At 41.9% G+C, this 16,851-nt stretch overlaps 1 protein-coding gene and 1 pseudogene across 1 annotated transcript; one reads left to right on the forward strand and one right to left on the reverse strand.

Moving 5' to 3' along the window:
- The first annotated feature begins 942 nt into the window (after positions 1-942).
- LOC114138059 (elongation of very long chain fatty acids protein 6-like) lies at positions 943-4,726 on the forward strand. Its single transcript, XM_028007086.1, has 4 exons — positions 943-1,326; positions 2,247-2,378; positions 2,821-2,972; positions 3,500-4,726. The coding sequence occupies exons 1-4, from the start codon at positions 1,223-1,225 to the stop codon at positions 3,919-3,921; spliced, it is 810 nt and encodes a 269-aa protein (XP_027862887.1). The 5' UTR covers positions 943-1,222; the 3' UTR covers positions 3,922-4,726.
- A 901-nt stretch (positions 4,727-5,627) lies between these two features.
- LOC114138027 (NLR family CARD domain-containing protein 3-like) lies at positions 5,628-14,983 on the reverse strand (annotated as a pseudogene).
- Positions 14,984-16,851: the final 1,868 nt, after the last annotated feature.

Below are 16,851 nucleotides of genomic sequence, written 5' to 3' on the forward strand. Positions count from 1 at the left end.
TCGACCCAAATGTCATCATCAGAACCTCGGCCGGCTGACCTGGGGTCACCTGGGGGTCACCGGGTCACCGCAGCACATCATTCCAGCTTTCTGGTCGGGCTCCTGGTTCTGCAGCCCGACCAGAACCAGCACCAGAACCCCATCGCTGTGAATCTGGTTCCTGATTGCCTGCCTGTCCAGGAAGTGGTCACCCCATCTGGCAGGGAAACGTCTCCAGGTTTTCAGCAGGGGGTCCAAGCTGAGGTCCGGGGGCCAGGTGTGGCCCATGGAAGGATCCCAAACAACAGAACAGAACCTTTAAAATCTGCATTTTAATGAACAATAAAGTACCACAATCTGCTTTTATGAAATATAAATTATATTTAATGTCTCCCTATTTATAAAAGAAAACTATGAAATGAACTCATAACTTCCTCTGACCGTCGCTCTGCCTGGTTCTGGTCGGTGTTCTGGAGCTTCCTGCCCGATCCGAAGGATTAAAAACCTCGACTGACTCAGAATCAACATCAACCTTCAGATATCAGAGTTTCTTCTGATCATTCACTGCACCAATAATCAGTATTGATCACAGATTAAGAGTTCTGCTGGCCTGAACGCTCCGATGTTCCAGTGTTTCCAGAGTTCACGGCGTTCCTGCTGGGAATGTTGCCTCCGGGTTCATCCTGCGCACTCGGCGTTCCTCAGCCTGCTCTTCCTGTTCGTCTGATGATGTGACTGTTTACCTGACCTCTGACCCGGTGGGTCGGTGCCGCTGTGCCTGGTTCTGGTCGGACCCAGCTGGACCGCAGCGAGGCGACCTGTTGCCTGGAGACGCCTGGTTAAGCGTCTCTCCAGGTGAGATGGAGGTGCCGCTCTGTCGTCCTGGAAACGTGTGGAACATTTCAGAACCACCGACCGGACCTCCAGTTTTATCTGCTGACCCTTTGAGGCCCCCGGCCCCCATGTTGGACACCATGGTATACAAATATGAAAGTTGAAAGTTTTAAACAGAGATTATTCATTTCCACTTCAGCAGCAGCTTTGATCTCCTTATCAATATTGATCAGAAATATCTGATCAATATTGTTTTCAGTGAAGCAGATCATCATGCTGGTAGACACGTACCGACCGGTGACATCACCAGGTGAGAATGACCGAAACGCCGGGGCTCACCTGGAGGCCCCGCCCCACGGCTTTATAACGAGGCGGCCAGGTGAGACCGCAGGAAACACGCTCTGCTCGGATGCAGCAGATGAACGAGTCGGAGCTCCAGCTGCGGCTGGCGGCGTTCAGCTTCGAGACGCGCTTCGATGAGCGCGGAGCGATCCAGTGGATGCAGGAGAACTGGTGAGAGCTGCTCTTCTTCTTCTTCTCTCCAGTTCCTCAGGGGGGTCAGAGGGTCAGGAGAAGGCACATCTACCTTTTAAAGGTGCTGACTCCATTAAGAATCTCCACAACTTTAAATAATACTGACTTAAATTTAGAACACTACATCCATCTGAAATGATTCGGGTGGTTTAATTACTGACCCAGTCCAGACTTTGTTTCGGCTGACCCACTCGGAACCGAGAAGTCCGTATTAAGACGCAGTTTCACCGAAACTGGTCTGTTTTAATAGAAACTGCTCCAATGAATCAGTTGCTATAACAACAAAGTCAATAATCCTCTCGTGTGTTTTCTGTGTTTATGGGCGGGTTGGGGGCCTTTACGGGTCCATTCCTCAAGCCGAATGGAGGAACTGACGTCACTATTTCAGATAAAGATTAAATATATATTAGTAATCGAGGCTGAGAACCGAACTGTCTTAAAATCTGAAAATGTCCCGATTTATGAATGAGGTTCGGTGCTGGACGGATTAAAGGGGCTGGACAGCTTGAGGCGTTATGCAAGCACGTGCGGACAGAAGAAGGCGGCGGCAGGTGAGGGGCCGTTACGTCACAGACCCGGTATGTGGTGATTCGTGGATCCGGTCGGACCGGTTCCTGTCCGGAATGCAGTCCTGATGAAACCTGGACGGAACGTGCTGGAAGGTTCGACCCGCTGGAAGTACATCAAAACATGTTTACAATGTTAGCTAAGCACAAGTCTGACGTCACAGTTTGTCAGGATTTTGTCTAACATTTCTTCATGGACAGAACCACCAGAACATGGTTCTGGTCAATAGCGGGTCGTGTTTCAGAACCTGGAAGGTTTTTCATGGTGTTCTGATCGGTCTCAGCGGGTCTCCTGGTTCTGATGGTTCTAATGATTCTCCTTCTGTCCTGCAGGAGCAAGTCGTTCATGTTCAGCGCGCTGTACGCCGCCCTGGTGTTCGGAGGTCAGCACTTCATGAAGCCTCGGCCCAAACTGGACCTGCGGCTGCCGCTGGTCCTCTGGTCGCTGAGCCTGGCCGTGTTCAGGTAAGAACACCTGGAACCATCTGGCCAAAGTCCATCCAGAACCAGTAGAAACCAGGCGGGACGCCGCCTCCCTCCAGACTACACGGTAACCAGGTTTTGCTTTGGGTCCCCACCCAGATTCCTAGCTGGGTGAGTTACCGCTGCTGACGCATTGCCATGGCAACGGGCCCCACACCTGCAGATCAGGTGCGGTGTGTTTGGAGCAAGTGGAGGCGTCGGCTCACCTGGTTCAGAACAAAGGTTCCTTTCAAAGCGTCTGGAGTCGGTTCTGTTGACCCAGAGGGCCAACCTGTGACCCCGCCTCATTACATTAATATCAACCAGAGGTCCGGCTGGTTCTGATTCCCGCTGGGCGGGTCGGCTGTCGGACCGGTTCTGACATCAGATGATGTGGTGCTGATGCATTCCAGTTGCTGATCCTGTCTCATGGTTCTGTCCTCAGCATCATCGGAGCGGTCCGGACCGGGTTCTACATGCTGCACATCCTGAGCGCCAGCGGCTTCAGACGCTCCATCTGCGACCAGAGCTTCTACAACGGACCCGTCAGCAAGTTCTGGGCCTACGCCTTCGTCCTCAGCAAGGCTCCAGAACTCGGTCAGTTGATCCTCAGTCTGAACGTAAACGGACCAGAACATCAGGGTTCAGTTCTATGAGCTGGTCGGTTTGGGCCACTTTTAATCTGTAGGATGCAAAATGTTCTGGAAGATGAATGTGAAGGTTAACCGGGTCCAAAGCAGCTGCATTAATTCTGACCATGTGACCCTCAGCTAGCGGTGGCCACGCCTCCAATAACTCTTAGCTTAGCGCTTTGGCTAACTGTACACGTTTAGCGCACTTAGCTTCACCTAAACTAAACTTGACTTGAATTTACTCGACTGTTAAACTTTTAGTTAATCAAAACATCAATTCAGACTTTTATCGACTGTTAGTAATTCAAGTAGATTTTTATATTCATGCTCTTATTTTGAAGGGGGTGAAGACGTTAACATATTTTAGTGCTTTAGCATTAGATTAGCTTCCACTAGGAGTAGTGTTTTAGCCACTACTGGTGCAGCTTTAGCAGAACTTAGCGCAGTTAAAGTTGCTGAGTCATTAAAGTCTTTTTGTTTCCCGTCTCCAAGGCGACACGGCCTTCGTGGTGCTCAGGAAACAGAAGCTGCTCTTCCTCCACTGGTACCACCACATCACGGTGCTGCTCTACTCCTGGTACTCCTACAAGGACATGGTGGCCGGCGGCGGCTGGTTCATGACCATGAACTACACCGTGCACGCGCTCATGTACAGCTACTACGCCACGCGCGCCGCCGGATTCCGCGTGCCCCGCCCCTTGGCTGTGGTCATCACCAGCGCCCAGATCGCCCAGATGGCGATGGGGCTGACGGTGAGCGGCCTGGTGTACCGCTGGATGCAGCAGGGCGACTGTCCGTCCCGCATGGACAACATCACCTGGGCCACGCTCATGTACCTGAGCTACCTGCTGCTCTTCTCCAACTTCTTCTACCAGACCTACCTGCGCCGCGCAGCCAAGGCCAAGAGCCAGTAGGACCCGCCGGACCGGTGGGCGGCGCCGCTGAGCCGACCTGACGCCGCTGCAGCAAACGAAGGGAAACCAGAGCAGAAAACGAGTTTATTTATGTCTGGGAATGAAGGAGCGTTTCAGGACCCGCTGGCTCCTGGCTGCAGGTCCAAAGATGGTTCTGATCCACAGACACAAACATGAAGCTCAGCTGCTGAGCAGAGGTCTGGAAATATTCACCATGTTTTCACTAAATTTATCAGCTTTGGACCCAGAAAATGTTCTGAACCATTTTTACCTTCAGCCTCATTTCAAAAATATTTGAAATATGTAAAAAAAAAAAAAAAAAGTAGAATCTGAACCATTAGAACCCGTCTGGTCCGATACACTGGTTCTACTGGTTCCGGCTGAACCCAGGTTGGTGGGAGAGAGTAAACCGGGTCAGAACTGGAACTTAAACTTTTACTTCTGTAAATATTTCCATCAGTTTGTCTTTAACATGTCAAACTTGTGATTCTGGAACCGATCCAAAAGAACCGGTTCAGATCCAGCTCAGCAACTCGCTCCTGGTGTTTAACCAGGTATGAAGGCAGTTGATTGGCTGCTGGAAGGTCGCATGTCTCACGTGACTAAACTCATCCTGTTGGAGCTGGTTCTGGTCGGTGTGATTGTGGAAACGGGTCGGAGTTCTGGAGGAAACCAGCAGCTGGTTTCCATGACGACGATGATCTTCCACCAAATGATCACCGGGACGTTTTCCTGGGAGGGAAGTTGGGATATTTATGACTATTTATTGTTTAAAAATGTAATAAAATGACTTTTTCAATTTGTACATTTTGGGTTTTTTCTGGTTTGGTTCATCTGCATGAAACAGAATCTGGGATCATTTGAAATATTTTCAGGATCTGGAGCCAGATCCGGATCTAAACCCGATCGGTGCAGAGATCCAGTCAACCTGCAGCTCTTAGTTTAAATCTGAAGAAATGAACTTTCTGATTATCCAGCAGAACCGACTCAGGAGAAAAACAGAACTCTGTGAATTACATCCTCATTTCTACCAGAAGGAATCAATAAGTCTGGTTTATCTGGACCAGCGGTACTCGGGTCCAGTCCAGAACCGCCGTCCTGCTCCAACACTGAGTCAGAGGGTTGGTTCGGTACCGGGCCGGTTCAGAGCTGCTGAGGGACTTCAGCCATTTGACCCAAACCTGGAAACTCGGAATATGTGACTCTGAAGGCGCGCGGCGCGGCGCCCCCTGGTGGAGCCAGCGGTCCTGTTGAATCACCAGGACTGACTTTAAATCTCTGGTCTCAGAAAAGTTTCATTTTCAGGGTTTTTCCAGTATTTTCAGAATCCTTAGAGTTTTAAACACATTCAGACCAAAACAGTGTTTTAGTTCAACTTCAAAGTTAATCCTCCTGCAGTTTTGATTACATTTGACTATTGAGTTCAAATATTTTATTTTTTTAAATTGTGAAATGAACTGAAAAGTTATTTGTTGCGTATTTCCTTTAATATGAATGTGAAAATCTGTGTCAGAAATCTGAAATTAGTCTCAATTTATCTGTTTTGCTCAGAACATCCAGACAATTATGAGAAAAGATTTCTATGACTAAAATGTGGTAACATAACAGCAAAATGTGCATTTCATAAACCCACTGAACTGCAAATATTAATGCTAAGAATAACAGTTTGATTCAAAGGCGTCAAATTAAGAATCAGCAAAGAATCATAGAATCAACCATTTATTGAAATCACATCTAGACATCAGACTGCAGAGCAAAACATCCCATAATATCACATCAAATAACAGACAATAGAAAAGATGCTGTCGGGATCTGTTCCTTATCGGTGTTTATTTTGAGTTTCTGTCTCTCTGAGTCTCTCCTTGATTGTCTCTGTGTATTTAACCTCCCCTGTGGTCTTTGGTCCTCGTCCTGTTTGTCTAGTTTCCAGTTGTCACCTGTGGTGATCGTTGCTCTCTGCTTCTCTGTGTTCTGGACTTTTGGATTTGCATCTTATTAAATCATCTACTGTATCACTACCTGGGTTTGCTGCCTCACCACCACTCACACCACAAAACCTGACAGATGTAGATTTTGTGTCTCATTTGAGTTGAGTTTTCAAAAAGCAAATGTTTTGTTTTTCATTAAACTCAGTTTTAATCAGAACCACTGATTCTAGAAATGATAACAGTTCATGTATGCAACTATTTATTCTCAAGCATCTTCATCACTGTTAGTTTCTTAATCATTTCTTTATTTTTTCTGACATTCAGGTCAAAAAGTTTCTGGTTTGTTTTAAATTTCATCCAGTTAAAGACTTTTAAAATCCCTGAAAAGAAAAAAAGTGCTGCAAAATAAGCCAGGTAGTAATGATACACATTAAAATGAGGCAAAATCATATAAAACACACCACTAGGATAAAACCACCATGTTGAAGTGAGAACATGAACATCTTTCCTAGAGTTTTCCCTGGAAGCTGCTTCCTGCTCGTTTTCTCTGGACCGATCATTTGCTGCTGCTTCAACTTCTCCGTATCATCTGGTTCTTTCTTTCTCTGTGTTTCATTTGGAAGAATCGCTATTTCCATCTGCAGTGGAAGAAAAGAAGAAACTGGTTATAAAAGACAGATAATCACTTCAGCAGCTGTCCTCCAGGGGGCAGTAGAGACATCAGGGAAATTCATCATGTCATTTTCATGCTCACTCCCAGCATGACTGACTCTTTTGGGGTAATGTTAGGAAATCTCAGGGGACTTTTAGTTTGTTGTTAAATCCAGATTAATTTGCTTTTATTTAACCACTAACTGAAAAAGCAGAACTTGTAATTTACTTGAGAGTTTCCAGTCTGAAGTCTGAACTGGCTGCCAGGTCACACAGCTGCTCCACATCTGGGTCCTTCAGCCTGTTTTCAACCAGGTCCAGTTCTGCCAGATGGGACGGGTTGGACCCCAGAGCCGAAACCAAAGACAAACAGCTGATCCCAGTCAAGCTGCAGTTCCTGAGTCTGGATAAAAAATCATTAAATGTGTTTAAAATCACTTTATATGTAAGTACAGTAAAATAATAACTACTCACTTTAAACCATTGAGTTGATGTTGTTTTTGTTCTGTTGGGTTATATTATGTTTTTATTCTGCTTTATATTATAAACTTTGTATAATATTGTTGATCTTCTCAATAATCCAACAAGCTCTGAACATGAGTTTAGACTAAATCTTGTTGGGTTTGTTCACACCAACACCAGTTCCTACACAAAATTAAATCAACTATAATCTGTATGAAAACCATGCAGGTCACATTTTATTTTCCTGGTATAAGGTATTAATATGCAGCTGATCATTACCATATCAATTCAATAATTCATCAGTACCCAATATAAAGACAGTGATGGTGCTTTTACTTTGAAAGTACAATTTTAGTTTTCAGAGTCCACTTTTTAAAGCTACCATGAATGAAATTACAACAGAGTAATTTCATTAATATTAACAATAATCTTTCTTAACCATTTACCAGGTTAATTTGTGAAATATTTTGCAGCTTTCAACCCTTCAACTTTATTCCACAATGTGGATAACAGTCACATCTAAGATAAAGTGACTGGCTAGATTCTAACATGTGTGGTATATCTGCTTTTATTTTAATTATATCCTGACTGAATACTGTTGCCAGGTTAAGATTAAAGTGTGTCTTACCTCAGTGTTTGGAGTTTGCAGTAAGGACTCTTCAGAAACCCACACAGCTGCTCCACGCCTGCATCCTTCAGCCTGTTGCTGCTCAGATCCAGATGTTTCATGTAGGAGGGGTTGGACTTCAGAGCTGAGGCCAGATGTGCTCCACTGCTCTCTGATAAACTGCAGTTGATCAGCCTGAATAAATCAGAACACATAATGTACATACTCACCCACTGTTTTACGTCTCAAATCGACAGATTAAGTATAATTTTATTATTGATTATTGTTCTCTTTTGTCTAATTGTGAGAGTTTGTTTTCCAGAGGGTCTCCTCCTGCCATCCATGTCTTCCTGACTGTCTGCTGTCATTTCTTGGGTCAGATTTTAAGCTCAGAAAACAGAGGAGCCAGAAAAGCAGAGAGACACGAGTCCTTCATTAAAAAATTCACCTGAAACTGTGTTTGCAGTCAGACCTAGTAAGACTTATTAAATATTAGAACCTTGTAGAAATCATAAAGTATGACACAGTAGTTAAAATGACTAATAAGAGTGAAAGCACAACCCCTTGTGGCAAATCTGTGGAAGAGCACATCGTATCTAATGAACAGCTACTTATTCTCATTTTGAGTTTTATTGTGGACATAAAATATGTCCACAAACATTGATGCTTAGTCAAAATGCCCTAAAACCCTCTTGACTAAAATTTTAAAAATGTAAATGTTGGTGGCTTTTAGAAAGTTTGATTTAAACACTGTAGCATCATCTTGTTGCCATGCAGGCCATGAATGGTTAAACTACAGGAACCTAGTATAACAACTTTTAATACCACAACAAACGGCAATAACTTATTTTCAGGTTCAGTGAGAAGAGGAAGAGCTTTATTACATGAAAATGCCCCCTGCTGAAGGAGTCATATTGTTCAAACTTTACTCCAGTTTGATCACTGATAGTCTGGTAACACAAGGTTGTCTGTTTTATGGGTATTTTCATTTCCCCAAGAAATTTGGCCTATGAGGAATTTGACTGGAAGAAAAAATTAGGCAATTTCAAATTCTCCTGGTTCTTCCAAATTTTACAAAAACATGCCACCATATTGTTGAGAGAAACTATGACAGTGGACCACTCATATTGTTTGGGACTCCCCTCCCCACTAACGTAATATTGGTAAGACATTAAAAGGGAAACAGAAAAATACTGTGTTGACTTCCCTAAATATTCTGTAATGTTTGTTTAAGGAACTTTAACCAACAAAGACCGGTGGTACATGCTGCACATTCTCTTGCTAGTTGTAAGGAAAAGTGTAACAGCAAAGTGGAGGAAATGATCTCTTCTAACTAAAAAAGAATGGACACATAGATTGAAACAAGTTTAGACAATGAACCGGCTCACTGCAAACCTCTAGATGAAAATGGACATTTTAGGTGAACTCCAGTGATTGAATACTTAAATGTTTGATTCTGTGAAAAATACCCTGTCAAGAATTGTTTGTTTGTATCCATATTTGTTCAATGACTTTTAATCAAAGTAAAAACAAAATTTGACTCTCAAATGGGATTGAAAGCACTGAATGCAACTGATTTCTTTTTAACAACTGTATGTAAGAATGTGTTGGTAAACGTAAATTCAGCAGAATGATCAAGAATATTCTTGATTTAGATTTTAAAAACTTAGTTAAGCATTCTAACATGTTAATATACACAGAATCTAAAATCAGCAACATAGACATTAATTGATTACCTCAGATTCTCTAGTCTGCAGTTTGGACTTTCTAGTCCAGCAAACAGAAGCTTCAGTCCTGAATGGGGCAAGCCGTCATAGCTCAGGTCAAGCTCTACAAGATGGGAGGGGTTGGACTTCAGAGCTGAAGCCACAACGTCACAGTGAGTCTCAGACAGGTCACAGAACGTCAGTCTGTAGAGAGACATACACAACACTAAATCTGTCAGTGTTCGGATCATTGCTTCAGTTAAACACTGAAATCTTTATTAGAAGGTGCCGTCTGCTCAAGAAGGTTTCTTATAGCCAAAGAAGTCTTTGCAGAAATAATTTCCAGTCATTTCTGTTGTCTAAGCAACAATTTTGAAATTTTTTTTGATTTCCCCAATTAAACATGACATTTTTCTAAATACCAGCTGAAAAGTCTGACACATGAAGACCAATACATGCTTCTTAGGGATGCTGATGTTCTGACCGCACTTGGCTGCACTAACAGTTTGTTCTTATCTGATTCATTAGCAGTTTATAATAACTGAGTAAGAAATTACTCTAAAATAATTTATTATTCAGACCACAACTCCTGTGTGCTGGGGTATTCTAGGGTTTCAGGGTTTTTGACTCACACAAACTTCCTGCAGTTCCTCACAGCTGGGATGAGTCTGCGCCGTCCTTCCTTTGACGTGTTGTACCTCACTAGCTCCATTTCATCTAGAACCTCTTCTGACATCTGCAGAATGGAGGCCAGAGCTGAGCAATGGATCTCAGAAAGTTCACACTTTGATTTGTTCTTTGACTTCAGGAACTCTTGGATCTCCTGATAAACTGAATGGTCCTTCATTTCCACCAGACAGTAAAAGATGTTGATGCCTTTGTCAGGAGAAATGTCTTCAGAGCTTGTCTTCTTCAAGTTGTTGATGACTCTCTGTATGACATCTGGACTGGTCTTAGTCTGAGTCACCAGGCCTGCCAAAAGTCTCTGGTTACAGGGCAAAGCGAAGCCATGAAGGAAACGAACAAACAAATCCATGTGGCCATTCAGGATTTTTAGGGATCTCCTCAGAACTTGATCCAGAAACAGATCTATAGATTGACTAGGACGATCACTGATTCTAGAACTTGATGATGGATTTGAGTCGCTGGGTTTTCCTTTTTTGATGTCATCCAGGAACTTCTCCACCACCTCTGTGTTCGTATTGGTGAAACAGTGGAACATGTAGACTGCAGCCAGAAACTCCTGGATGGTCAGATGAACAAAGCAGTAGACTGGTTTCTGGAAGATCACACTCTCTCTTTTGAAGATTTCTGTACAAAGTCCTGAGTACACTGAGGCCTCTGTGACATCCAGACCACACTGTTCCAGGTCTTCTTGGTAGAACATGATGTTTCCTTTCTCCAGATGTTCAAACGCCAGCCTCCCCAGCTTCAGAAGAACTTCTCTGTCGGTCTCCATCAGCTCTTGTGGACTTGTCTCATGTCCTCCATGGTACTTGTTCTTCTTCCTCTTTGTCTGGACCAGCAGGAAATGTGAGTACATGTCAGTCATGGTCTTGGGCAGCTCCCCTCTCTGCTCTGAGGTCAACATGTTCTCCAGAACTACAGCAGTGATCCAGCAGAAGACGGGGATTCCTCACATGATGTGGAGGCTCCTGGAGGTCTGAATGTGGGAGATGATTCTGCTGGACAGCTCTTCATCACTGAACCTCTTCCTGAAATACTCCTCCTTCTGGGCATCGGTGAAGCCTCGTACTTCTGTTACCCTGGAAACACATGAAGGAGGGATCTGATTGGCTGCTGCAGGTCTGGAAGTTATCCAGATGAGAGCCGACGGAAGCAGGTTCCCCTTGATGAGGTTTGTCAGCAGAACGTTGACTGATGACTTCTGTGTGACGTCAGAAACCAGCTGACTGTTGTTGAAGTCCAGTGAAAGTCTGCTTTCATCCAGACCATCAAAGATAAAGAGAAGTTTGCAGACAGCCAGCTGCTCTGCTGGGAGCTTCTGGAGGGTTGGATGGAAAACATGGAGCAGCGTGAGAAGACTGTGCTGCTCATCTCTGATCAAGTTCAGCTCTCTGAACGAAAGTAGAACCACCACACTGACATCTTGGTTCTCCAAGCCCTCTGCCCAGTCCAGAGTGAACTTCTGCACTGAGAAGGTTTTTCCAACACCAGCGACACCGTTGGTCAGAACCACTCTGACAGCTCCATGTTGGTCAGGGAAGGATCTAAAGATGTCATGGCTCCTGATTGGAGAATCATGGAAGTTCTGGATCTTGGAAGCTCTCTCCAGCTGCTTCACCTCATGTTGGGTATTAACCTCTTCACTTTGTCCCTCTGTGATGTAGAGATCAGTGTTGATCCTGTTGAGGAGGGTTGTACTTCCTGTTTCATCACTTCCTTCAGTCACACATTCACATCTCCTCCTCAGATTGATCTTATGTTCCTTTAGAACCTCCTGCAGACCAACATCTGCTGAAAGATGAGACAAACAGCAACAAAAAACGATGTATTTATGTGTTCATAGCGCAACATGAAATACAGTTTTCAGAAATAAGACCATTAGGAGACATTTATTCTCACCTTGAAGAAGGCAGTTCTTATTAGTTATTTGAAGTGCAACTCTGGTTTCAGGTCTTTTTCCACATTGGGAACTGGGAGGCTGTCCAAATGAAGCAGACTGGTCCCAGTGTGAGTTGATGTGTTGAATCCTACATAAAGAACAGGGATTTCTTTGTTTCAATAGGAAACTTCTCATCAAAGAGGTCAAAGGTCACATGTGGGGTACCCCAAGGTTCAATCCTAGGACCCCTCTTATTCAATATTTATATGCTCCCACTAGCTCAGGTTATAACAGGAAATAATATTAGCTACCATAACTATGCAGATGACACACAGCTCTACATTATGATGTCACCAGGTGACCTTTGACCCCATCCAATCACTGAACAGATGCTTAGAACAGATAAATGTGTGGATGTGCCAAAACTTTCTCCAGCTGAACAGAAACAAAACTGAAGTTATTATTTTTGGACCTAAAGAGGAACGATCTAGAGTTATAGATCTAGAGTTATAGATCTAGAGCTATAGATCTAGAGATATAGATCTAGATATATAGATCTAGAGTTATAGATCTAGAGTCATAGATCTAGAGTTATAGATCTAGAGTTATAGATCTAGAGTTATAGATCTAGAGTTATAGATCTAGAGTCAATGCACAGCTTCAGTTATTACAACTAAAACCAGCGATCAGCCCGAAACCTGGGAGTAGTGATGGACTCTGACCTGAACCTCCAGAGCCACATAAAGACAGTTACAAAGTCGGCCTTCTATCACCTGATGAACATTTCCAGGATTAAAGGACTAATGTCTCAGCCAGATCTAGAGAAACTCATCCATGCCTTCATCTTCAGTCGTATTGATTATTGCAACAGCGTCTTCACAGGTCTGTCCAACAAATCAATCAAACAGCTGCAGCTGATCCAGAACGCTGCTGCTGGCGTTCTGACTAAAACCAGGAAGATAGAGCACATAACACCAGTTTTAAAGACCCTCCACTGGCTCCCTGTAGCTCAAAGAATAGACTTTAAAATACTGTTGTTAGTTTATAAATCACTGAACGGCTTAGCACCACAATATATTAAAGATCTGCTGTTGTTGTATCAACCTTCCAGACCTCTCAGGTTCTGGTTCTGGTTCTGCTCTGCACCCCCAGAACCAGAACCAAACGAGGAGAAGCAGCTTTCAGCATCTATGCACCACAAATTTGGAACAAACTTCCAGAAAACTGTAAAACAGCTGAAACACTGACTTCTTTTAAATCTCAACTAAAAACCCACCTGTTTAGGATTGTATTTGAAATGTAATCAATTACAAATTTATTGATGGAACTTGACTTAATGATTGATTCTATGTTGCTTTGTGATTCTGTGTTTGATATGATGTAAAGCTCTTTGAAATGTCTTGCTGCTGAAATGTGCTATAAATAAAATTTGATTGATTGATTGATGATGATTTCCATAGTTTATAGAAATTGAATACTTCAAGACTTCATGACCAAAATCCCAGCACTGTTTCTTCTGCACATAAATGTTCTTTTTGTCTCTGAGAAGAAAATGACATATTGCGATAAAATTGACCAAAGGAAAAATATTCTTTCGCTGTCCTTTAGTTACTCTGATGTGTTCTCAGTACATAACAGTAATCAGTAAATAATCTGGTAATTACTGACCAACATCTTGGATAATCCAGGAAGTTGGTGAAGTGTCAGCATTTCACAGCAGAAACCTCTTCTGGGCCGTTTCCTCAGAGGTGCCTGGGGCAGCGTTGGATACCCCAGAAATCGGATTAGCTACTCTAACTGGCCTAGCCCACCAGAACTGTCAATCAGTTTGTTCAGATTTTAATGTTCATGGATTAACATAAAAATATGGTTGCATCCTATTTTCTTAGAGCAGACTAAGAACTGGGTCTCACAGCATTCATAGTTCTGAAGGGCTGAATTCATATGAAACTGTTCCTTCTAACCTGCTGGGTGGGAAACCGTGAAGAGCTTTAAGATCTGGTGTAAGCGCATATGGTGATCAAGTTCTTAGAAGACAGTGAGACATGAAGGTACTTTGTCCAGTCCATTTACCTCAGAAGTCAGCTCAACTAGCTGAACACACCAGTTTTGCTTGTTGGTTCTCAAATGTATTTTTATTTTGTTTTTTCCCTCTTTTCTGTATTTTTGGACCGGATTCTCCTGGACATTTTTTCAACCTGACTTTGCAGTAAGTTGACTCACAACTTACTGCAAATTGTTATCATGTGTTATTGATAAATAGAACAATTTCGTTCAGTTGGCACTAAGTTACATAGATCTGTACAGTTAATCTACGCTGAGATAAATGACAGCCACTGTAACAAACGAATCTCCTGTATGGGTCTTGCATGCTTAGCAGATCCATGTGTTTTATTTGGTGAATCAATAGCTTGGTTTTTCAAACTTTGGCCAGTTTTTTATTGCAAGCTAAGATTGCAGTGCGTTTAAATAAAATTGCCATTTTAGAGTGCCACCCTTTTAGTTTGCCCTGCAGGCACCCCACCCCTAAAAGAAAACAGATCTAGACACACCATTGTTTATCCTAAGCTAGGAGTCTTTCTCAGCGTCACCATCAGGTTTTCTAGGTTTAGGGACCGCCCCTTTCTACCCTACCCTTGCAACCTTTACATGATCTCCTGGTTTATCTGCTTGTTTTCACCCTTTTACCTATTTTGCAGTGATCCGGGATCATCTGAGAAGTTTAAAGGATCAACTTTGGATGAGTCACTTCTCATGGACGGAGAACTTGATGGGGTTATTTTGTCTCGCTCTGACTTTGAACCAACCATCTTGAGGACTAAACAGAAAACAAAGAATCAAGATATGTTTCCAAGGCTACAGAAGAAGTACGACAGATAAAGTTTGGTTTTAAATATCTAATAAAATATTTCTTTATTAATCTACAGTTCATGGAAAGTAAGTAGTAAGTAAAAGACTTTAGATAAAACACTCACCTTGTCCGATATCCATACGAGTGTTGACTGTAAAATGGTGCCTGAGCTCAGAATAGTTTCTGTTTCATTTCCCTGTTACAAGAAATCTTGACTCATTCCAGGAAGTGACTGTACATATGCTGTGTGTGTGTGTGTGTGTGTGTGTGTGTGTGTGTGTGTGTGTGTGTGTGCGTGCGTGCAGAAGTGAGAACCAGGCAGAGAACAAAAACAAGTGGGAGGAGAGTAAAGCGTTTATCAGATCAGAATCAGCCAATAGGAGAGCTCAAATTTTACAATGCTGTTAAATGCTGAGAACATAAGTAGTTTAATTTGCAATAATGCAAATTAAACTACTGCAGATCACAGGCAGTCTGAAACATTACAGTAAGGCTCATGAAAAATCATTATAATTAACCATAGTAATGAGATGTTTAAATAAAAATGTGCAAAGCATGTTAATAACTGCAGGTAGCAAAGTTTATTGACCTAAACAGAAGATCTATCTCCTTCAGTATATATTTTTTAAAATTCAGATCTAAACTGAAGACAACCAGAAATTATTCTTTTAGAATTCTCCAGGAAGAATATCATCCAGACGTTGCACTATACATTTTTGTTGTTCATCATTTTGACTGACAGCATCAAAAAAATTCCATCCTAATTTACTTTTACCAGTCAGTTTTTATGATGATACTAATGACATCGGCTAGTCAGCTGCATTTCATTTTCAGCTGATTAATTATTCAACAAATCAAACCAGTATTCAAAATCCCATCACACAGAAAGCAAATGAACGCATTTTGACAAAAACCACCTATTGTGGCCCCAGTAACTACATTTCAAAATTAAAGTTAAACAACTCAAATTATGAGACTCTGTCCTGATCGCACAGCCTCACAACTTCCTCCTGGTCCTCCTCTAGAGGAATCTGCGCTACAGTTTAGGTCGGCATTAAAAAATCCAACTAATACACAATTTCATGCACAATTTCTTTATTTACGTAGAAACACTTAATTATAGATCGAAAAAAATGCAGGTGGATTTTGCAGACCTGACAGCTACAGAAGCAATATTGGCATTAATCCATCATTTCACATTAAAAACTTCAAAACCTTAATTACAAGAAAAGCACAATCTTTACATAAGGTTACACCATTGTTCCTCCATACCTGTTCTGCATATTTCAGATGTGTCTTTGTTCCAGAACACCTGATGCAAATGATTGCATGACCTCCTCTGCAGCCATCAAGGCCAACAGCCTGTTAATCAAACATTTATTAAACTCATGGATGTGGCAGAAAGGAAGGACCAGCATGGAGAAACACTGTGTAACCAAACTTACTTACAATATCTGTTGTCTAAAAATATATATACTGTATATAAATTCAGTTTTAAACAAATTTACAAGCAAATAAAAACCATCTTTCTGAAAATCAATCAAATTTATTTAGTAACACTTTATTTGACAGGGTTACCTGACATGACACTGTCATCATAATCGTGATGTCATGAACATGAAGGCGTCTTTATGAATCTATGACTGTCATGAAGTGTCATTCGGTAAATAATGACACTTTAATGCAAGGTTGGCACTTTTAATGGACTTTCAATGCAACTTTTAGAGCAACTATGCTGCTGAACCATTTCAGGTAATAAATAAAATATATCCAACTTATTAACATTTAGTTTATTTCGGACTATTTTCCTTTGGTAACAGTTAAGAGCACTTAAATAAAAAATAAAAAATATTAAAGAAATGGTGCCACAAGAATAAAACAATACTAGATTATGGCCAAACAAACTGAAGTATTTAGCAACAAGCAAATAAGAAATGATGTGAAACCATAATAAACAGTATTAAAATAAAAATAATTCTATGAAATTTTTGATTATAACTAGACTATAAATTGCATTGGAAGACTCGTTTTATATGTATAAAGCTAAAATATCAAATGATTGCAGCATAAAATGAAAATCAATGTATTCTAAATAGAGAGCTGCTGCTTAGCATTTATATAAATAAATCACTAGAGACAAGTCTACATTCTTCAGAACA

This window comes from Xiphophorus couchianus, chromosome 22 (genome assembly GCF_001444195.1).
Source record: "Xiphophorus couchianus chromosome 22, X_couchianus-1.0, whole genome shotgun sequence".
Taxonomy (NCBI): Eukaryota; Metazoa; Chordata; class Actinopteri; order Cyprinodontiformes; family Poeciliidae; genus Xiphophorus; species Xiphophorus couchianus.